Genomic DNA, 24,711 nt, shown 5'->3' on the forward strand with positions numbered 1-24,711 from the left:
GGAGACGAGCAGTGGATTGGTGGCTGGATGATTTTTCTGACAGTGTTTACATGGCTGATGGCAAAAGATGGGATGATTTTTACGGCTTTGCCTTAACGGTGGAGAAATGTTTCCCATCGAGATAACAAGTAAAGAAGACGCAGCTTTCTGAAGCTTTAACAAAGCTTCAAAGCTAAATTGAAATTGAATTTTAAATATTGAAATTGAAAATTAAATATGTGGTGTTCAAAAACTCCAAACATGCCTACAATAAACACTGTATATAAAAAAAAACATACTCTGGAAGAATCCAATGTCTGGACAATTAAGAGATTACTATAGATTCCAACATGGCTGATTTCACCTTAATGGATAAATGTGAAACATTAAAAAAGAAAAATCCCTAGCAAGCATTTGCCCTCCATCCAAGAGCAAAATGACATTAGCACTTGTCTATTGAGTTTGCTAAATGCCCCACATAAAGTGAATTTGCCCCCAAGGCTGGGAAACAATCACACAGGCGAGCGTTCTATTTAAGTGATTTGAATGATCGGAGTGCTGCAGTGCTCCCTATCAGACAGAGAAATGGGTCAATACACTGAGACTAAGTGACACGGCTGGCAGCCTGGGCTCTCGTGGAATGGTGGGCAGAAGAAAAGGAGTGGGACCTCGCTCCTGTCATTGGGTCAGACAGACGTGGATACACTTCTATGAGCCACCTCATAGAAGCTCTGCTCAGCACAAGCTTGTGTAGCTTCCTGTCATCTCCTACAGATAACTCAAATAGCTAAAAGCCAAAAACATAAAAAAATAAAATAAAACACCTCTTTCTTAGCTTTTTACTTAGATAGGATAAACTTAAGTTGAGGTGTCTAATAGCATTTGTTAGGAACACATCAACTGTGTATTACACTATAATTATAATCAATAGCAATCTTCCTAAAGTTGTAGAACATTTTTATTAAATAAAGAAGATTTAGTTGTGTCTCTTTTCTCTGCTTAATGTATTTTTTTCTTTGTGTACACCAACTTGTCACTTATTCCAATGCAATCATAGCAAGAAAGCTAACAGAAAGCCCAATACCACTTTTTGTACTTGAGTACTTGCCGATGCCAAGTAACGATACTAGCACCAAACTATTTTGCTTCTAGTGTCACTTGCCAGACGGTAAATTCCTCATATATCCACTGCACAGTTAAGCTGATGAGAGACATTGACAAACACTGCTGATTCAACTAGTAATGGGAACACACTCAAAGGCTTTAAAAGACTGGACAGTTCACGTTTAAACACTGTTTTCATCAACTTTCCCAGATTTCTAGTCTCGACAGACAGTCTAGACATTGTGGAAGAAACACACACCTGACAACTGGGTATTCTATGGTAAACAAACCCACAAATCCTGGGAGAACAGAAATTCTCCGGTCTTCTTCTGCCAAAACAAATATGGCGGCAACTGGGTTTTTATTAACTGACCAACCCTCGGTTAAAAGGTGAGGTGAGAGCATGGATGGAGAGGTGGGGACAACATAGATAGTGTCTACAGAGGAATATAGGGGTAAGAAACCTTTTTAAAAACCAAGTGAACGTCTGGTAAATCTGTAGTTACTGTAGATCTCCCACTGTTGTCACCTATATCAAACGCAAACAAACGTGAGTGTGACAGTAACTGGATTCTACCCTTGGCCTTTTGACTTTTTGACTCAGCTTTAGTTTTGTTTCTGTCATTTATCCTGAAACAACTCAAAACCACAGACGTTTTATACTTGCTGAGGTAATGCAGTAATGTGCTACGAGTACAAAGAGAGTTTCGGACCCCATACCCGATACAACAGGACATGTCTAAAGAAAGCATACAGCACATGTAGCACGTGTAAATAATCTGTCATATGCTAATTCTGACCTCAATGAGAATCTTAAAAGAACATTTCGTTAAGAACCTCTTTAGTCATAGATCACTGACGCTAAACAACAGAAATTAAGATGCCTTGACTTACTTTCAGCGTTGATTGACATTGTGTCTTTCTCCCAGGACACAACAGTGATGTAGGCCTCCACTGAGGCAGGAATAATGCACTTGAAGACCGCCACATTGCCTCTCATGGCTTTCTGGTCCTCTACCCGAACAGTGTAGGGCTCTCGTAGGACTAGGAGGAGAGGAAAGAGAGGATGGAAAGCTAATGATACTGAGCTAACACATGCTAGTTGTCATAATGGAAGTGTAGACATTCATGAGCAGAGAAACTGACCAGCCTTAATGTGAACATCTTGGCTCCTGATTCTCCCTGAGGGGTTCTCCGCTGTGCAATAGTAGGTGTTGTCGTGGATGAGTTTGCTGAAGCTGGAAGGGGGGATGTGGAAGATCTGAAGGGTGCCATTGGGGTGCACATGGCGGATCCCTGGCACATCATAGATCTCCTCGCCGGTGGCCAGGTACCAGCGCAGTGAGACAGGGGGCACGCCTGTGGCGGGACAGGGCACCGATGTCCCTGTGGTGCTGGCAAACACTACCTCTTGCACAGATGCATTGACAAAATATAAGCTGGAACGTAGATCTTCACAGAAAACTGCAGGGAGAAAAGGAGATTTCAAACACAAATTTTAGACAAATGGGATTGTTGCACCTTAAATGTTGCATTACAGAAATAATATAATTGAACTTTCCTTTCTATTGTTATTGTATTCTAATTCTAAATGTATTCGATTTTATTTTATTTTTTTAGGGTTAGGAAGTGTGTTTTTCCCTGGTGCACAAAGCTTGCTGGAGAGTGAAAGTGTTGCCTGTAAAGTCATTGCAGCAAAGCTCTTGGACAGCAACAGGAATAATGCAACCATCACAGAACAGGCAAGTCAGTAGCCACACTGTTCCACTATAGCATGTACGTGTGTAGTTACTGTATGGCATAGATACACATACCAACAAATAAAATTAATAAACAGTTTAAAAAAAACAACTCTAAAAACTGCTACACAGTTTGTCATGTAATTCTACAGGGGGAGGATGTTTCTAAATCATCATAATTAATGAAGCGGGTCAATGTAATGTGATACACTTCCACTATGGTAAGTTACTGAGATGAACTGATCTTCTTGCTGTAATAGAAAACCAACACTGTCCTTCAGTTACTGCCAGACTGAAGGGCTTCAACACATACAGTGTCTATTTCATATATTTATTGTTTATTAATTTAAAAAAAAAACATGCTTGTTTTTGTCTCATTTTGTCTCATACATTTTGTCTACATACTTTGTTTTACCTGTGGTATTTGTCTACTGCCAGCTGGGTGAACACAAACTATAATCAAATTTCCCGTCTAAATCACGACTAAACTATATGATATAGACTACAAAAATGTACATTCTGTAATACAGTCACAGTAATGATTTTGATGTTTCCACATCAAAAACAAACAAACAAACAAAAGCAAATGCATAAATGTTACACAGAACAAATCTGAACACCAAGTTGTCATAAGCCTCTTTCACATATGAGCTCCCTACATGGTCTGAGCTGTTTTCTACAACACGCAGTGGGATATTTTCCGAGTCAGAGGAAAACTTTCAGTGAGGGGTCAGCACGTACACGAGGCACAACATGATGTTGTTTACTGCACATCAGAGCTGTGGATCTAAAAAACTGATTAAAAAGAGGCTGTGGGATAGATGCCACCTTATAGAAACGACGTTGCCCATATGCTTAGTTACAAGTTTATTAGCTACACCTAAGAAGAAGAGAAAACAAAAGACCTAAACTGGAAACAAAGCATCACTAACTCCATTTTCACTTCGCTCAGACACCACAACTACTTTAATTGAGAGGATATGTCTGATAAGAAGTTTTTAATTGAGCATACAACAGTAAGCCAAAGTACTAGATAAATAAAGTAGAGACTTAAGCAACTGTTTCATTAAAATCAGTTACAATTATAAAGCAAATCATGCGACAAAGATAATGCGGCCACCAGTGAAAAACCGGCGCAGAATATGCAAAACATTAAAAATCTTAAAACCTGATCCGTAAAAGTTAAGCCACTGACACCTACTGTAAATGCATTTTGAGCATCTCTACTGTATCTCCACAGTCTGTGCTCTCCCCATCTGTGGCCAGCCTGCCTGCCTGTGCGACAGCTGCCAATCCCCTCTCCCTGGAGTCCAAACATTTTAGCGCTTCATAAATTCCTAATGAGCGCGCTCAAATCACCGGCCACTTCCACCCACTGGTCGTTCAGCCTGACAAACAAACATTGTAGCGTACACATGTTTTTGCACATTTGCAGCCATACTCACTTCACAGTTGCAGTACTCAGAGGGCCTTCAGGTGTTAAAAAGCCAACTGTTGTAGCTGTCGACAGCTACAAGAAGGTATTTTTTTTATTTTTTTTTTTAAATCTACAAGGTGGCGGGAAAAGGCAGAGAAGCCAAAACACAAGGCTGGTGGGGGGGGGATTTTATTGATTAATTGAAACTACAAAAATGTATTTCCTTTAACACACTGATTGTTTGGAAGTTTGGTGTCAAACAATGAGGCATCACGTTACCAATGTAGGAGTAACAGTAAAGACCTCAAAAACAAGTCTGCAGATAAATATATATATTGATTTCCCTATAGTGTGTATAAGATTTCATATAACTAGGAGGGTGTCTTGTTTTGTACTGACATTTTGGCGTGGAAAAATATCTTCATTGCTCTCTATAACATTGATAAATTGAAAACTTCTCAGGGATTAATTTACAGCCTTGTAATCACACAGAGTAACAGCTTGTCAGTAGTTTTCTCAAGTAGGAAAATCTGTCATCAAGATGATCATAAAATCTCAGCATCTGTTGAATATCAGCGAGCTGCTGAGGCTGCATGTGTCACTGATGAGTGGAGCGAATAGTCCCCCACAATTTAGGTAATTTGGTTCGAAAACAGAAATATTGACTCAGATCTTCTGAATGAATTTCTTAAATACCAGATTAAATACACACACACACACACACACACACACAGAGACAAATGTTGTTACTGTTAGTTTCTCTGTTGATTCAAGAAATTTACTATGTATTATCCATACAGAGTCTGTGAACAAAAAATAGAGAAATAGGGACAATAGAGCACTGTTAAAAATTATACTCTAAATTCATGCTAATATAATGCACATATACAGTACATTTCACCTCTTAGTTTTCAGGTTTTTTTAACATTAATCTTATTTTGTAAGTTATCATATTATACCGACGTGAAAATACAGTAATATATAAAATACTGTCTTTGCTTAATTCAATCATATGATTTGGATTTGAAACACAGGTCATTACATTACATGAGTGGCTATATTGTGGGTGCACATGTTGCACAGCAATATTAATAACACATATTCCTACAAATTAGAGCTAAGCAAAATATTTAAAAAACTGTTTAGGACATTTTGCCTGCACTTTTAATTGGTCTGTGATTTCCTAGGCTTTAATAACTGCAAATATAATTATTCTGCAATGAAAAAAATCTGTTGAACTATCTCTACTTCTGTGGCCTTTAACATTCTAGCACTTCTGCATCATGAAAAAAGTCAAACTGCTTTTGTTGCTAAGAGCTCCTGAATCTGACAGCAATAAGCCAGGATATTAAGTTATAAAGACAGATTGCCTGGATCTTTATTTTCATTTACTGCAGAGATCCTGTCGTCATTGTAAAGAGTTGTTCCAATAATAGTCAAGTTGTGTATGATGTGTGTTGTTGTATTGATAGGGTGAAAACAATATATTAGTGAAATGTGTGGCAGTGTTCTAAGTGTGTCTGAACTCATAACTGCTTTTGTCTCAAACTGCTTTGCACCAACTCATAAAAAATGAAGACCATCGCTCATTTCTGGGTTACTGAGAAAGCCTGATGGACCCACACCCCTGCTAGGTCCCAGTGGTTCATATAGATACAGTGGGAGTGCATTTATTTTTCAGTGCGGTGCTAAGAAAAAAGAGAAAGGGAGGCAGGAAAGCTGGAAAGCAGTCAGATAGTGGCACGTAGTCCAGTATTAAGAGACATACAGGGACAGAAGATAAAGAAAGAGAAGAATAGGAGCAGTGTCAAAAGTGTGCTCCATTCTTGCTGGATCCCATCACCTTCTTCAGATTTATGTACTGTTATTTCTATTTTACTTTTATTTTTCTTACCTCATTTTCCTGCTCTGCTCTGGGCTCGTATTCCTTTCTAACCTTCATCTCTCCTTCATGCTTCTCTAACCCTGTCTCTCACATTCAGATTTGCTCCACCTTTAGATTAAGATACAGGGGCAAAAAAAAGGAAATGTGGAGGGGGGGAGGTCTGTGTATTAACGACTGTACAGATCTGTGTTTTATCAACCACTGGCCCTTCAAATTAAAACTAGGGTGCTGTCAAAAGTATAGAGACGATGTCTAAAACCTAAATAAAACCCATATTTTATTCACAATAGAACATAAACAACATATTAAATGTTGAAACAAATTGTGATGGCAGCAACGCATCTCTAAAAAGTTGGAAGAGGGGAAACAAAAGGCTGGAAAAGTAATTGCTGCACATAAAAAAATGAAGAGAGGAGCATTTGATATTTAAATATGTTGATTGTTAACAGGTCAGTAACGTGACTGGGTATAAAAGGATCATTTCAGAGAGGCAGAGCCTCTGCAATGTAAAGATGGGCAGAGGTTCGCCAATCTGTGACAAACTGTCTAAACATTGTGTAACAATTTCAGAATAATGTTCCTCAATGTAAAATTGCGAAGACTTTTAAGATCCCACCATCAACAGTATATAATATCATCAAAAGGTTTAGAGAATCAGGAGGAATCTCTGTGCGCGAGGGAAAAGACCAAAGGTCAAAACTAGATGTGCGTAATCTTTGGGCCCTCAAGCTGCACTGCATTAGAAACAAGCATGACTCTGTACTGGACATCACCGCATGGGCTCAGGAACACTTCCAGAAATCACTGTCTGTGAAAACAGTTCACCGTGCAATTCGCAAACCTAAGTTAAAGCTGTATCATGCAAAGAAGAACCTATATGTGAACATGATGCAGAAACACCGCCATGTTCTCTGGGCCATAGCTAATTTAAAATGGTCTGAGGCAAAATGGAAAACTGTTCTATGGTCAGATGAATCATAATTTTAAATTGTTTTTGGAAACCATGGACATCATGTCCTGCCAACTACAGAGGAGAGGGACCATCCAGCTTGTTATCAGCACACGGTTCCAAAGCCTGCATCTCTGATAGTAAGGGGCTGCATTAGTGTCTATGGTGTAGACAGCTTACACATCTGCTGCACCATCAATGCTGTAGTACATAGAGTTTTAAGAGCATACGGTTTACTCCCATCTAGACAACATCTCTTTCAGGGAAGGCCTTGCATATTTCAGTAAAACAATACTAAACCACATACTGCACCCATGACAACAGCATGGCTTCGCAGGGGAAGAGTCCAGGTGCTGAACTGGCCTGCCTGCAGTCCAGACCTTTCACTAATAGAAAATATTTGGCACATCATGAAATTAAAAATTCAACAAAGGCCCAGGACTGTTGAGCAGCAAGAATCCTGCATCAGACAAGAAGGGGAGAAGATTCCTTTCCCAAAACTTCAGCAACTGGTCTCCTTTTGATTTGGGGTTGTACTGTGTACAGGGATTTATTGCTCAGTGTATGATCATAAATAGTCTTTTATCACAAGTTACTGGTCACAAACTACTCATAATCTGAGTCACGTATTGGATAATTCTTAATGTTTGTTCTCAATGACTGTTTGCTGACAGTTATCTAATAAAACAGAGATTACATAACCATAATTTGTATTTTGGGGGGGGATTTTATTAAAATATTCAGTTGAAATTTAATAGCCCCCCCAAAAAAAAAAAAAAAAAAAAAACATTCCAATGTATCACTGCAAGCAAGGGAGACAGTATGTGGGTGGTTGTTGGCTTTCATTAAGTGTGTTTGTGTAGATCACCATTAAATAATAATCTCATTAATGGTTGTCACAAAATAGTAAGATGTAACACATACAAATGCACATCTCTCAGATATGTAATGCTTGGTTTTTGCAAAGGGATGAGACACACTATTGAGGCTCTATTGATAATACTGGGAACACAGAAGTGAGATCAAAAAAAGAAAAAACTGAATCTTGAAACGTGAGATGAAAGATTTATGTCAACTGTATCGATAGCTGGTCAGCCGTCAGCCTGGATTGCTGATAAAGGCTGCAGGCTGAAGCACTTTGGTCGGCATCTAACTGGTGATAGTGCTTCTTCTCTGAATCTTACATTAAAATTAATATTCTTCCTCAATTTGTGCAACTGCTTACTAAAAAGACCCCAACACCACAATGGAGTTGTTTCTTTCCTCCCTGCTATTTAAAGTTAGTTCTTGTATCCTGCAAACTCGGCCGGGAAAAGATCGCATAATTCAGAACATAATTCAGGCTGTAGCAGTTTAATTTTATAAAGAATTTCTCAAATGTACAAACTGTACAAATCCCTCCAATCTTTGTATCCCACTTTCCCTGCTATGATTTTGGCATTGCACATGTAGCAATTCAATATTATGCTGAAGGAACACCAACTCACTTCCCTGCCTATTATGCCCACACACACAAGCCCTCTCACTAACAATCACCATATGCCAGCCTGTGCTGAAAGCCTGTCTTAATCGCCATCGGTTTTCCATGACCCAAAACCACAAAGAGGTAAAAGTGATATTGTTCAATTATGAATGTCACACATGTATAATAGATGGCCTCTGTCTTTTTTTCTCCGGCAGTATCTTAGCACAGCTTAGAGGAGGGGTTGTAGGTGCGCCCCTTCATTGTGCTGTGTGAAATAATGTGTGGAACAGTCACAGATGTCAGCACCTATTGGTGGCAGGCCCTGCTAAACCCTGAGACCCCCTTAGATTATGGAGCCTATGCTACTGTGTTAGGAGCTCAAGGGCACCAGACACACTTTGGTCAAGGACAGCTGATGCAGGCGTGTCACAGAGATGTGGGGGTGGTAAACATTAAAAGTCTGAAAGCCCATGAACGTAGAGATAGATATGACTTTAGTTGACAGATGAGACAGTGATAAGTCAATGCAGCTACTAATGTTGCTGGTTACAATATGTTTTATATGTCGATGTCAAGTATGTTTACACTAAACACCAAGGAATTGTTTAGAAGAAAAGTATCACCACCAACATTTCTCTCCCAAAAGAGCAAACAAACAAGCCTTTTTTTTCTATGTAATGTGCGTGAGTAAGAGCCATGACCCCCACTCTGACAATGTCATCAGTGGTTGCTTCCAAATCGCCCAGGCAATTTATTTAAGTAAATGTCTGATCAATACAGGTCCCACTAACACACAACATAAATAGGTCTATGCCTTAGCCTGTGCATTAGTCCACTGATGCATCAGGGGCATTTTGCTTGCAGTGTTTACCTCAACCTTAAACCATTAATTGGCCATAGATTAATGTGCTTGGAGCCTTTTATTTTGAAATGGCAAAAAACACATTAATGCTTTATATTGTTTTATAACATCCTGATTAATTGATTTAATTTCAGCAGAAGCAGCCTAATATTCACTCTTTTCCTATGATTTTATCACACTAAATTTGCAATTGGCACCAACAAGACTGCCCTGCTCAATGCCACTAATGTATGTAAACATCAGAGTCCAGTTGGCTCTCATCCACAGTGTGGCCCTCACCAGATAGGAGAACTCTGTAGTCCTACATTGGGCAAAAGGGCATCAAGACACTAAGGCAGGTCCACTGGGGCAAACAAGCACTAAACCACATTCACAGCTCATGGCAGGCAATGCAGGTAATTAAGCCAGAGCTCTGCAGAGACTGCCTAGGGAGGAGAGAGGGGGGGGCTGGGGTACTGGAAAGGGTGGAATGGATTGATGGGGTAGACAGGGTGGAGGAGAGGATGGCCCCATAACGACAATGAGTAAGCATCACCCCAACCCCACAACCCCACCCATACAACACCCTCTCATCTGCTACCCCAGGGCCTTACACAATAAAAAGCCTCTCCAGGATTTTGCTGAGGTTTTTGCGATTGTTGTGGCTTAAAATGCCAGATTTCATGTCAGCTTTTCTAAAAATAAAAAAATAAAAAATAAATGTGATGCATGCCGTCATATTTTATGATGCTATAAATTACAAGTTGTGCAAAAATTCTGGGGGATTGGGTTGAAATTATATTTTGCGATTGCAACATTGCAAATTCCTGCAGAGACAAATAAGTGCAGCTCTGAGCTGAGATGCTCAGATTGAAGGGCAGGGTCCCCTCACTCCCCTCACCAAATCTCCCGCTCCCAATTTGTCCTCATGAATAATGTCGAGCAGTGCACTCAGTGCCATGCAGCCACTATGTAAAACCAATGATACCCTCCTCTGATGTCAACTCTCTAGAGGGCGAGATGAGAGTCACATTGAAGAGGGTTAGTGGATGCATATGAATGCTCATTTACATAAGCGCTAACAGGAGAGGAGGGAGTTCCCATGTACTGGGTACTCTGAAGACCTTAATCAGTTACATCACTGAGGTGGAACTGGACAACTGCTGCAAACCAACTGAGACAGAGGGAGAGAGAGAAATAAAGAGAGATGGCTAAGAGAAAACTGCAGTGAGTGAGTAAACAAGCTCCGGCTGCTGTCACAGAACCTAACATGCCAAGATGCATCAAGAAAAGAAGAGAAAGAGATAAAAACAACCATATAACACATTAATAATGCTCCATTACCCTTTCAAAGTGACACAGCATTAAAATGACAGCATGTGCCTCATGTAACAGATTCTAATATTATTCTATATGAATATCAAAGTGTGAATCAGAGTTTGATGCTGGTAACTTACATATACCAGAGTTCTGGAGCCACAGACGTTAGCTCAAATACTGCATTACAAAGCCAAATTGAAACCCATAATATACAGCATTCATTACACATCCAAGTATTCTCAGAATATTCTGGAAGTAACCGCCTAAGTAGTCAATGTGCTTTCCTTCAGCATGTTTTTGGCGTTAGTCCAGCACAGTCCATATTGAAATATCTAAACAACAGAAAGGATTGCCCTGGTATTTTGTACATAAATTCCTGGTCCCTAGAGGACGAATCCCACTGGCTCTGTTAATCTTCTAGACATTTATGTATCACCATCACTACTTCAAGGTTTTCAGATCTAAAATTCTCAAAATCTGTTTGATAAATTGGCACAAAATATAGTAGTGGCTTTGAGAACATCTTAAAGGAACATTTTTATCATCGTGGGAAATAAGTAGGTAAGTAAGAGGAGAAAATTGATATAACTCCAACATGTACAGTAACTGTTTAAGCAGGCAGACAACAGGGTTTAACACAAAGACTAAACAGAGGGAAACAGCTTCCCTGACTGTGTGCGAACATGACCAACCTATAGCCTTTCCAGGTAATGTTGAAATTTGGTGATGTAACATGTAAGTACTTGTCTGCATTCAGCAAACTGCTGGAGTAAATTTTTAGTGAGAAAATATTTAGTTACTAATCCTCCTGTCTGAACACTTCCACAGCACTTGACTCAAATTTGTGTGTCATATATTGCGGCACAATATATGCATGCTCTTAGAGAGGGGGGAAGTGGCATTATTTCTATTTTAGTGAAATTTCTCCCACCACTGTCAAGTGCAACTCTGACGGAGCTATTATAGAGAGAAAGGGGGGTCTCAGGTGAGCTGAGGGGGAGGACATTAAGCCCAGCAGGGAGGGATGAAAGAAGAGATTAGCTGAAAGAGGAAGGCCGACAGCTTGAATATTATCTTCATACAGTATTATACTATTGCACAGCACAGGAGCCTATAGCCAACATTTACATACTGTATCCAACTGAAGACTCTACACTTGACATCGTCTCAAATTACAATGTGAGAAAGAGAAGAAAGTGAGAGACATCTAATGCGCTTTATGACTAACCTGTTTTTCCTTAAGTTGTTATTCATAAAATTATAAGATTTGATTACACATGTGACTGAGGGATAGTGGTGACTCAAAGTGCTGATTTGAATGACCATGGCCTGAAATAACCAACTGGGAAATGTATACTCAACTTCTGGGAATGGCAAAGTGTTCGGCCTTTCTGTTGTTGTCTGGTTTGGCTGATATTTTTAACGATAAGTGTGCATCTAAAACACAGGTCATGTGACATTTGATAAAACAGTCAGATTGTAGCATTGGTGTATAACTGACCCATTTGGATGTAAATGGGCTCTTGTAGAATACACTCTTATCCACTGCAAAAAGAGAAATTTAAAGTTCTTATGAACTACATACATGAGTTTTCAGCCTGGTGTGTAATATTAATGTTTTAGTTTAATTGTGTTAAAGCAAATAAACAGAATATAATATTGCCTGGATCATTTACTAAAATATACGATTCAAGAGATCTTTTTAATGCTTTTCTGTCTCGAAACAAAGCTGTAACAGGAAGGAATTTTGTGTCATTGCGGTGTTGTTTTGCATTTCTGGGGATGGAATGAAGGCCATTTGCAGGAGCAACAAACAAATAGGTAAAATAGGATGACAGTTGACAGTGGAGGGCATATCAGAGTCCTGGGGTTAAATGGGATTGTGGGTCAGACGAGTAGATGATGTATCCTCTACGCTGATGGCCATGCTTAGCCTCAGAAAAATGTCAACCCTTAAAATGCACCAACACCCACCCAAACCCCAGCTTCTCCTCCCCTCAACAGCCCCCTATTTGCCTCAAAGGCAGGAGCAATTTACCCTCAGTAAACCAACTGCAGAGAGAGACAGCGCTTATTGCTGCTATGTAATCATAATGCAAACCACTTTTTAAGCCTTATGTAGATCCGTGTCTTTTTTGCACAGTTATTATTTGTACGTTTTTATCTACCCAACATTACTTCAGCACTTTTAGCTTTAATCAAGAAGCATGGGACTGATATCGCAATCATCATTGTGATCGAGAAAATATTCTCTACATAAATACACTTCATGATGCCAGAGGTGCACTGAATCCTTCAGTGGGTATGCAATGCAGGAACTACTCATTTAGTCCTGCAGCCTTCTCATAAGGCACTGTTATCAATCACCCTGATGGATACGCAGTCAATTGAGTGTAACGCAGACAGGCAATGACTGAAGAAAATGGCAGCTATCTGCATTAGAGCTGCACTCAATCTGCACACAGATGAGAGTCATCCTTTATTAACCATTATGTTTTGGGATTGCTAGACCACCGTGCAGCAAAAGCAGCATTATACTCATGTTCAACTCCTCCTATCATCGCTCCCTGTCCTACACCTGGATTGTGAGTCTCACCCTGGCTGCTTGATGATTTGGGGGGGAGGGGGGGAGGAGCTGGGAGGTTCTGCAAACACTGCCAGGCTGCAAAATACACATCAATGTATTCAGAGCATTTAGTGCCCAGGATTAATCAAATTATAATTTAATCATCTGATCAAACAGCAATTAGCATAATCACTTCTGGGGAAGGCCTGATAGAGTGGAGACTGGAGCAGAATGGAGCTGGGGGCTACAAACACTTTAATGAAACATTTGCCAGAATGTTTAAAAATGCTACACATTTCGGGGTAAAGGAAAGAAGCTGGAGTTTGAATACTAATCAGCATTTTGGTTTGGTTTTGCTTAATGAATACGTCCAGTAGTTAGCCACAGGCAAAGAAATTGCCTGTGAGGTCCTGATTTGATTATTTTTTGTCTTTAATTATTTAATATTTATTTTTTTATAATTTTGTTTCTAAAACAATAATGAAGTTTAATATTAGGTTTTTATTATATAATATTACTATTTTTGGTTACAATTCCACACACTGTATTCAAATTGATGGATCCACTAAATTACCAAAATTTCAACCAGCCTTACTGTGGCTATATCAGCTAATCTCTTTCTATTTCATTACAAAGATTGTAACACAGAGATATGATCACTACCAGGTTCAGAGCACACTTTGTTTTTGTTAATTGCATTCTAAGTACCTTAATTGAAGCCTTTTGTTTACTATCCATTTTTTTGAGAAGTAGAATTCAAGTTTTCTGCTGACACAATAATTTTCTAAACAACCCAAGTTACTAGTATCCAGCTCTGTTGGTACCTTATACAGAAAATACACATAGCTGTAGCATCCTATCTTTAAGCGAATTGCATTCTGTTATTCATATGTTGCATCTAACAAAGTTTATAATCTAGCAATGCTGATGTATGAATTGGCAATAGAGAACAGAAATACACAGGCTGATACAATCATCAATTACAATGTGAAATAGCAATGCAATTGAGAGTAAACTTGATTTCTTTATAAGAATTATTTACAAAAAATTATTTTTGCGCAAGACATCCTTTTACTTGGAAGATATCAGGGCTGTCAGAATTAAATACAAATGGAAGATATGCTCTTAATAATTTTATGGACACTCTCTGGGACATAATAATAATTAAGCTTAAGTAAGAATCCAGATCAAACTCACTAACAAACGTTTCACAAAGGCAGAGAAGATAGTATACAGTATATAAAAGAGAGAAAATGCAATCTGACATTTTACTGCACTTCAAATGGTCCTTATTGTATATTACGAGCTAGTATTGTGGTTTTGGTTCTATATAATGATTAAAAGATGCTCACATATATATTTCTCCAGCACCATACAGCCTGCAGCTGATTTTAATAAACTTGAATACATGCATAAAGAAAAAGGAGGATGTCTCTCCATTAGCATACTTTATTTACTCTCTTCCAATATATTGTATATAAGCAGCAATAAGATAGACATAAATTAAGCCAATCTCTCTGTTTGGAGACAGGTGTCTATATCCAACAAGGACATACAGTATAAAGTACCACCTAATGGCAGACTTTATATGGAGGTTGTTGGGGCCCAGTAGGAGCCATAACCACAACAGGAAAACATGTAAAAGGTTCTCTAATAAACCCTATGGATCACACATTACTGTGCAGTACTGTACAGACACTGAGCTTAGATCGATCTAAATTACCACTGAGCAAATGTTGTGGGTCACCTGAGCTACACTGTTGTTGTGTGGGTCTGAATGGATGGTGCCAACTGATCATTTATTATTTTATTTTTTTTGTCCAAATTAGTCTGCTTGACATAATCATCTGTCATGTCAGTAATTAAGTGATATCTACTGAAGATATCAACCAAATCCTTCAAATTAATGTTGGAAAAGACATAAAGTGGAGATCATTGGTAGAACCCTTGACTTAAATATAAACCTTAGCTCACCCTGGGTGACATTTTGCTGTATCTGCATAGTCACAGCATTAAGCTACTGCCCTATTTTATAATGAAACGCTACAGACACAAACAACACAACTGATTGTCATCTTGTTAACAGATGTACTGTTTCACTGTCTTACTGTACTTTTGGTAAAGCTCATTTTAATCCAGAACAGAAAGAACCTAAATGTTTGAGGGGTTTCTGTAACAGCTGATGTTAAGCACATTGATCTGATATTGCAGATGTATATGAATGGCAGGCTTTGCAGTGCATCTATAGCAATGTTCATTTACTCGAAACGTTTAACTTGGGGATCACGTAATAGCTGCTGAAGTTCCTGGTTTTCCAATGATGGAAGAATGTTCTAGTTCTTTGCATTGATCTTGTCAAACACAAAATCAAATTTTGTAATATTGTAGATCATCAGTAAAACCATTTAATTCATTGTTGTAACAATTCTTAAACATAATGTACAAGCATAAAGGCTAAAACAACTTATTTAAGTTCAACTTGAACTTCTTCAATTCAAATAAAACTGGAGTGTAGTGCTTGATATGTTTAAAAGTAAAAGTGGTAACAAAGATAAAATTAAATCTTTGCCTATTTCCTATTGGATATATTCTTTATCACCAGTCTTTGTCACTGTTTAATAATATGATAGTCAGATGTATTGGAAGGCGCCTATACAGCCTTGTTTCTGCATGGAAAACTAGGCTGATTTGATATGATTTTTTTGAGCTTTAGACAACACATGACACAAGCTGACTCTGCGTGAGTCTCTTCCTCCCTCTCTTCCTCCTCTTTTTCTGCCTCACTACACACCATCATCTCCTTAAGCATTCTGGTCTGGGTTAAATGAAACCTTTAACAGTTCAATGTGCATCCATTAACATATGCTTGAGTCTACTCTTGTCTGAACAGCCAAGCCGAGTTGCACGGCAAGCAAACAAAGCACGGCAACACAAAAAAATTCTGACCCAATAGCACTGCCAAATACTGGAGTGCAGTAAGTCCAACAGAACAGCGTGTCACTAAAACCTTCTGATAACAGGCATTATATACAATTAAAAATAAACAAATAAAAAGCTTTACATATCTCTAGCTCTATTTGTAAGGAAACAGACATTGTTTTTATCTTTATTCCACAGTGTATTACACTTAGGTGAAGACATGAATATCGGTACACATTATATTAGAAATGTGGGTTAAATAAATGCATGAATGTTCTACTCTTGTCCAAAATCATAATGTGATGAATATACTGTATCAGTGTAAATAGCAGCTCTTTTTACCATTAAACAACACTGAGGCTAAAATAACACATCCAAAGAATAATCAGCAAACAATCACTGGCCTACATTGCACTGACTGGTGCGCCGATATTAGTGTGTAACTGCGGAGCTGAACACAGTTGTTGTTTGCTGATGTGTGTTGACTCTATGAACCCATCCTGGCTCTATGTGAAGTGACAGATGTAAACCAAAAGACACTAGTCTGCAAAGGCCTAGTTTCCCACTGGCCTTAATATGACCTCTGGTGATTATTGGACAAAACGATGTTGTGGCACCAAACTTACTAGTGGTCTGTGGTTATTAGCACAATGTTAATGTCTATGAAGGCATGAGACAAAATAACGTCCTAGAAATGATCATGCTACTAATTTGTTATGCCAACAACACTTTGAGAGAATCCTAATTGCTACTTGGATTGTGCTTCAGTTTTGTAACAACCATAGGCTGTTTTATGGTGGACACCAAACAAAGTGGACGTAAGACATTGGACACCAAGGACCTCATGGTGAACTGTGCAAGCATTTTGGTTAAAAGTTTGGGAAAGATTGTGGTTTTGGTTGAATGTTTTAAACTTTTACTTCACTGTAATATAATTCAAGAAGATACTACTGTATATTGAAAGAGTTAATATAAAGGAAAACATATTAAATACCTAACAGTGAAGGTTTTGAACTTTTTGCGTATATTGGATACCTTCATCACCAGGATTCCTCTTTGAAAATACACTCTTAGTCTCTTGTTCCGGTTAGTGGTAGTGAGTAAGTGCTGATGCTCAGATGTTTGCTATCTTTAATTCTGCAAAAGTGTTGCTCAGCATCAAATGAGCTACGGAGACAGCTTCTTGTTTTTACTCTGTGGCTCTGATGATCTGAACTGAAAGAAAAATGTAGAGGTAAACTAAATTCTGCTTCTACATTAATCACGTTTGATGTCTAGATGAAGTCTTGCTCAAAATTTCTATGTTCTAATCAGCGGAGGTACCATTTTCCTAGCAGCCCCTCACCATCCTAAGCTGAGAGATAAAAATGCACACACTCAAAGTGATACTAAGAGCCAATTGAGGAGCTTTGCTGTATATTTACACAGCTTATTAGTGTCCAATTGAGCATGTATTGGACCCCCCTCCCCCCACCTTGGGGTATAGTTGAGCAAAAACAACATTATGCCATTTCCCCAATTCTATCTCTTCATAGCTGAAATATGTTGTCCCTATTCCATTTAGGATTTAATAGACACTTTTGCAAGAGCACTTTAAAAGCTCAAGCACCACTGAAGTGAACTCCACAGCAGATTTTACTCTCTACAGCAGTAATTGTTTATATCTACTGTAGATGAGCTTGCACATGTGTCCACAATTGGGAATACGGCAATTCAGAGTAAAATGGAGGTTGTACAGTAGGTACTGTACTATTCCTAGCTGACCACTGCAAACTACAGATGCAGTGCAAACACACTGAAGGTGTGTTCTTCAAATATACATTTTCCACTAACAGGCAAGCATTTATCAATATTTACATACCGAACATCAAATATTAAAATCAGTTAAAATTTAAAAAATGCTCCTTAGATAAATATCATCAGGATAAAGGTGACAGACTGGTAACAGGAAGCACTGCCAGGGTCATCTGAACAAAGTGCAGTGTTGCTCAAGCCCACACTGCAGCAACACTCATTATCCAGGTCTCCATAGAGACAACCTCAGCAGCCTGTACTGGACCAGAGCCCTAAAAGCCTTTATTTCAGGAAGCTACATCTCTCTTTCCAGAAGAGGTGCAAAATGTACAATTCTGATGGAAGCTGCTCATTAAGGCTAATCTTTGCAGGTCTGTTCAGGGAAAAACAAATTTGCAGAAGGAAGAATGCGGTTTAAAAATCAACAGTCATGGCAATTTTATTCTACTCCCACTCAATTTATATTGGTATATATAAGCAAAATACAAAGAAAGAACTATTAGAATGCACTCTGGATAATTTAGATTTCCGTCCACAAAACCACCATTTAAATCTTTGAATCAATAGAATGGGTCAGTGTCAAATGCACCGAGTCTGTCGATATGAATGGCACTGCATCTGCAGTAAGCACAAATGTAGCATTCATCACAATTACAAGTGCTGTTGCTGCCATTCAAAGTTTCCATGTAGATGTGTCTAGCAGCAGCCATTTTGAAACGCTGTTGCCTGGACCAAAGAGACAGAAAAAGCTATTCACAAGCAAAGCAATGGATTATGCTCAGCAAACAGATATTTCGACACAGGACTGAGGGAGATTTGAAATGGACATCAGTGTCCTCTGTGTGTACTGATACAGTGTCGCCAAGCAGTGTTTGCTAGAGCGCCATCACTGTTTTTACTCCATTCTCTCCTATAAATAACCACTGCCTACATTGAACCCTTTAGCATGCCCACAAAATGGTTTTCCTGTCATCTTAGCTTGACGCATCACCCTCTACTCTCTGTTCCCAGTGTCCACTTTTGATTTTTGAACCCCTTTCCCTCCGTTTACCTTTCAAAAAGATCTTCTAAATACCCCCAATTTTCTTCCGAGCTGATTTCTGCCCCCCAACATGCGCACATCCCACCCCCAACCCCATAGCCCCTTGTCCTCCTCATACCCCCCTTCCTCACACACCCTTCTTGTATTCGCTGTACAAATCAGTCAACCTCAGTCCTGAAATAAAAAAAGAGACAATTGCCACGTAACAAATCTATCTTTTCAGGAATCCACTGTGCACAAAATAGGATCTGGATGCATTTTGTGACATGTGCACTTGGGCAAGGGTGATAGGGCTTGTCTCTTTTTTTTCCCCAGTCCAAAATGACTCCATGTCTGTGCTTCTAATATGGCGGGTGCAATGCCAGAAAAAGCACAGCTAACATATTTAATCCTTTTTCTAGAGGCTACTCAATGGAACCAACAACATATGAGCATACAATCACATGTTTAAGTTATGTATTCTTCAAATAAAACAAAAAACAATATTTATTATTTTGCTGCATGTAAGTAAAATGTGCTACATTTTTCTTTAACATATAACCTGGTTTTTGAGAGGATTTCTGAATAAAAATCTGTTTAATGTTTCTAAATAAATTATTTCACTGGTTTTACAGTGTCACAAGAATAACTGTTCTGTTTGTCATTCATATACTGATTTGAGGTTTAAATAAACACATGGTGAATAATGAAAGAGTAAACATGCAAATGTGTTAAAACTAAATTATTTGCTAAAACATATTTTTTCATGAACCATATGAAAGAAAATCTGATTGAGGATGGTTAATATGCATATCAAGCAAATAAAACGATGTAGTAAAATGCACCCAGGCTGAGGCCCAGTGCAGTTTGATAACAAATAATTATTTATGGCATCATGTGATGGTAAAAGACAAATCACTGAGATTCTTTTGCAGGCCTAAAATTCCATTAAGATTAATTGCACAAAAACTTAACTAAAAGATAAATATAAATTGCTTGTTAGTGCAGTAGAGGCTGCACCTATCACTCAACCTACATATCTGCTCCCTCAACCTCTGTGTGAGTTTGTGTATTATTACATATATTTAAGAAAAGGGTTAAATTTTGTAAATGCATGATTAGCTAAACTTTCATGCATCTATACCTCTATAATGGTTAATGTAGATGTATCACCCCCCACCCCCCCACCTCCCAAAGCCCATGCACCGCCTGTTTCAGGACGTAGCAACAGCCTGTTCTTCTGTTCAATTTTGCAGGACAAAAAAATGGAATCAGTATTTTCAATGTGAAAATGCTCGCAGACTATTTAGAATAATTTTTGTTCACTCAGTGCTGAGGAATATTTAAGATAAATTTATATTTTAACGTGCACAAATGCATCACTTACCATTCAAGATGCACTGGAAAAAGATAAGAGCCAATATCCACATGCCCCGCTCCGTTCAATATCCAAGCTTATGCTTTTTCTTCTTCTCTCCGCACTCGTTCTTCTTGTAATTCCTTCCTTTTATTTGTTCAACAAGTCAATTGCAATGAAAGAAAATGGAGCTTGCAAATCTCTCTCACACTCCGTCTCTCGCTCTCTCCCTCTCTCTCTCAATCCTTCACGTTGGGAGGAAGATGACGAGGAGGAGGTTTGAGCTTCTTCCTGCTGCTGATTGTCTCCTGGTACAGCGGGGGATAGTGTACGATCCACAACCGTGCGTCTCCCCTGTCTTGGACTGACCGCACTGCACTGCGCCGGGCCAGGCCTCAGTGCAGCCGTCCCGCCGTATCGGAGACCTGCTCTACGTGAAACATGAGGGAGCTCGGCTCGGTGCGCTCCGGTCCAGGTGAGCTGCGCCGCTGCTGCTGCTGCTGCTGCTGAGTCAGAGGCTGAAGACGCACAGGACAAACTGTCTATGCGCACACCCAACTCCACGGATAAACAATTTAAACGAAACTATACCAAAACAAAAAGGTTCCAAAATCGTAATAAAAAAAGCATCAATAAATAATAAATAAATAAATAAATTAGCCTGTGCGCGAAAAAGAGACAAACATGCCACCTCAGGTATAAGGAAAAATGCGTAAAAGTTGGATTTTTCGAGAATTAAAAGGCGCATGGAGTTGACTGTTAGCTGCGCTGAAAACTCATTCTTTCTTCGCCGCCTCTCTCCGTCCGACGAGCAACAAGCACACGCATCTTCCCCCCGCAGCCGCACACACAAACTGCGCACACCGGTCCCTGCGCTTATAACCTGCCCTGCCTCAGAGCACTGTGGAATAAACCCTCGTCTCGTTCTCCGCAGCCTCTTTTCTCCCTCTCCATTGCCTTAAAGGTGCAGGAATGGAGAGATCGTGGCACACAGCTGAGCCTCTGTGCAAAATTAACGCACAAGCAAACAAACAAATAAAAACTCTTTCTTTGGTTTTATTGCAGAGAGGATACTAGATTTAGTTGTCTCACTCCGACCAGGAATTAACATAAGGAAGAGAGAATTAACCCACAGGACATCCTTCTATGGTTTGCTGGCAGTACTGTGTTGTAGCAAGCTGGAGGATGCTGCTGAGGGAGGGAGGGAGTCAGGGAGAGGGAGTGTAGGCAACACCTGACTGGCTACTATGTAGGCATTTGTGGGGAAAAATCTAAATTATCTTAATTGAAGGAGCTCAAATCCTGTCTGTTAATATGTTTACTGGATAATTTATGAACCCTGGGGTCATTTTGGGGATCCTGCCAGCCTCATCCCTGTATTCATTAACTAACCTTGACAAATATAAGCAGCGACACCCCCCTCATCACCTCCCCCCCCCACAATGCACCAGGGGGCATCAAGCAGCAGCCATGTCAGACAGCCCCCTGCACGAGTTCGGTTCCATCCAAACACATAGGAGGTTAATCTAAAACTCACTGCTACGGGAAGAATAGGACTTGGTAGTGTAATCTGAAATTATTAAGCATGGCCTGCATATTAAAAATTGACGTTAACTATAGGCATCCGACAGTCAGAAAAAAAGGATGATACCTGAAAATGTCAACTTTTCAAATGACGTGCAGAAAACACGCAGACGGTTTCCTTTTGGAACTTCAACAACCCAATCGTGTTATGTTTTTCAGGCACATTGCTATGATAAGAAAGTCATGTTTGCACTGTACAGTGAATCTGAAATGATTCCGCAGGCACTGACACAATAGTAACTGCAGTGACATCCGCTGCCATGTGACTGTTTGAATTTAGCTTGGCCCATTTATGTTCAAAAAGCGGCCGAGCCGGGCTTTAGCCCTCCTCCCAGACACACTGTCTGTCTCTTAGACTTAGCATCCACATCAGACCTACGCATGAACATGCTCTACCAGGAATACAGGACCTGTCATTGCCTGTCTGGCCCCTGCATGCGCTTTCAGTCAGGCATCCCCAAAATAAAACAGATCATTATCACCGACTCCAGCCACCCGAACAAGCCGGCAGGGAGGGAAACATGCGATTCCTCACACATTGTATACAAAGTATGTCTTTGTTTGTGTTGATTTTGCCTAATCCCACTTCCTGTCAGTCTCCTGGGCTTCCAGTGAGGGGGGGTTGGGATCTGTGTGGGGGCTGTTGTTCATCCATTGTGCTGTGTTCACTGTAACGTAATGTTACTGCAAATTAGAGGTAACAAATTACTTACTCACACTTATACATAAAACTGCTGATATTTATATGAGTTTGTTTATGCCACACACTGGGATTGTTATATTGTATTCATCTAGATTTGATTAAAAATTACTAGCTACTCATGATAATCCAGTCATAAAACTTAATGTAACCTGTATTAGTGGATTATGTCGATCACAATATACACTTTCAAACTCAAAAGTACCAATTAACTTGGCAAAAATTAGTTGTCTCACTAATCACGTTGATTCATTGCTTTTCAATTGTTATGATTTTAAAATCTTCAGGCATATGTCATCATCCCAGTGGACTGCTTGGATACAGCAATTGGATTAAATCACTGTATGGTCATAAGAGCTCAATTCCTATTCCTCAAATCCGTACTTTAAGTCTATGATATGTTGTGAGATTATGTCATCAGGAAAAGTATTATCCTTTAAAACCGTTTTGTTATTTAAATGTTAAACCTTTGCAGATAGTGCTGGGACCTCATCACTGATAAAGAGATGTAATACTATATGCTGCAGAAAAGTGACAAGTTTTCTTAAACTGTATAAAACATAAACTGTTTCCACAGAGCAATGTGCTACATTATACAGCATAAGACTCTGAAATGAACCAGTTTATTGAAACTATGCGTATATACAAGCTTCTGTTGGGTCAATAATTACTCAAGTCTGAGCTTAAAAAAATCTGCCTTGTTTTGTTTCTGCTTCCCTTCATGTAAATGTAGGACAAGAATAACACAATCTAAATGATATACCCCCATCATTTCACCATAATATTTTAGCATGTTAACATTTTCAGATTAGCAAATGATGAAGATGAGAGTGAGATGGGAATGTTTTTAGTTTGAAGATAATTTGGGCACAAACCGAAGTTCAATACTGGATATGTTTGCTGATACTTTTGATATGACAATATTATGTATTTTTGCAGTTAGCGTCTGACTTTTTCTCTTGATAAAAAACATATTTCAACATAAAGCACAATACTGCTCTCATTGCCCATTTTGTACAGCAAAATAATCTTCTTAAATGATCACCACACAAATGTTTGACAGATGGACTTTGGAATAGTTCACAAAACACAAAACTTTCCATGTGAGTCCAGTGTGAAATCAGTCATATGATGCACGTGATTCACTAATAAACCTTTAATGACTTTGTTGAGTTTATTTGACATGTGAGGTATAATTAAGGAAGTACTGAGTTTAAAGGCAAACTGCTACTTTTTTTTACTAACTCAAACATCTTTATTTAGTTTCTAACACTAACCTAAACGTGAAGTTTTAGGGACTAATACTCACCAATTTTTAAGTGTTAATGCTGCAATTTTGACTACATTGCAAACAATGATAGCCTCCATTTTTTTGGCTGCTGTTTGAACAGATGTCTGCCCATGAGCTTGTCTGTGCAGCACATTGCTATGTTCCAAACTGTTGGGAGCATATAAACGAATAGGCATGTTGATGACATCCATTACTCAACTGCTGCTGTGATAGAACCTTTTTTATAGGATGCATGGCTCTGATGGACTGTAAACACAACTAAAGGTTTCCCATAATGTTGTGCCTCCTCTGAGCGCTGACTGTGCATTGCTATCAAGCGGAATTTCTCCTCTGAGGACACTTCTCAAAATCTCCCGCTATATGTTACATGTGTGAAAAGCAGCTCTGGACAACGTTCAAAGTTGAGTTCACACTGTCCAGAATTCACATGTCAAACAGGCTTAAGTGAGGAATTTTATGTCATAGAATAACACATGAAAATATCTTGCCTGTGCCTTATCATACCTTAATTCAGACATTTAATATGAAACCCATTAAAAAAAAACATTGACTTTGAGATGAGGGAACAATAACTGGAAAAATACTAACTGTTTTCTGGATTTTAGGACTCATTCCAACATACCCTAAAACTACAGCATCACCAAAGTCATTAGGTTTTAATTTTCTGGGAACCAACAATGTTTGCACAAAACCTCACATCAATCCAATTAAATAGCCAACTAAGGTTTGACGTTATCTTGCTTGTTTTGTGCAAAAATTGAGGTTACCTTCAGTTGGCTA

At 39.0% G+C, this 24,711-nt stretch overlaps 1 protein-coding gene across 6 annotated transcripts in view; it reads right to left on the reverse strand.

Annotated features, from left to right (window-relative positions):
* Positions 1 to 21,510, reverse strand: part of dscama (Down syndrome cell adhesion molecule a) — a 78,896-nt gene extending 57,386 nt beyond the window's left edge. For 4 of the 6 annotated variants that reach the window (XM_067494578.1, XM_067494577.1, XM_067494579.1 and 1 more), the window contains exons 1-3: positions 20,387 to 21,505; positions 2,230 to 2,547; positions 1,978 to 2,127 (exon numbers count right to left, since the gene is read on the reverse strand). In XM_067494578.1, coding sequence (XP_067350679.1) covers positions 1,978 to 2,127; positions 2,230 to 2,547; positions 20,387 to 20,429 — 511 coding nt within the window. In that variant the 5' untranslated portion in view covers positions 20,430 to 21,505. Of the gene's footprint in view, positions 1 to 1,977; positions 2,128 to 2,229; positions 2,548 to 20,386 lie in introns of all 6 variants that reach the window. The other 2 variants (XM_067494576.1, XM_067494580.1) reach the window with 2 other exon arrangements.
* Between the last annotated feature and the right edge of the window lie 3,201 nt (positions 21,511 to 24,711).

The sequence above is a fragment of the Channa argus genome, chromosome 24 (assembly GCF_033026475.1).
Source record: "Channa argus isolate prfri chromosome 24, Channa argus male v1.0, whole genome shotgun sequence".
In the NCBI taxonomy this organism is placed as follows: Eukaryota; Metazoa; Chordata; class Actinopteri; order Anabantiformes; family Channidae; genus Channa; species Channa argus.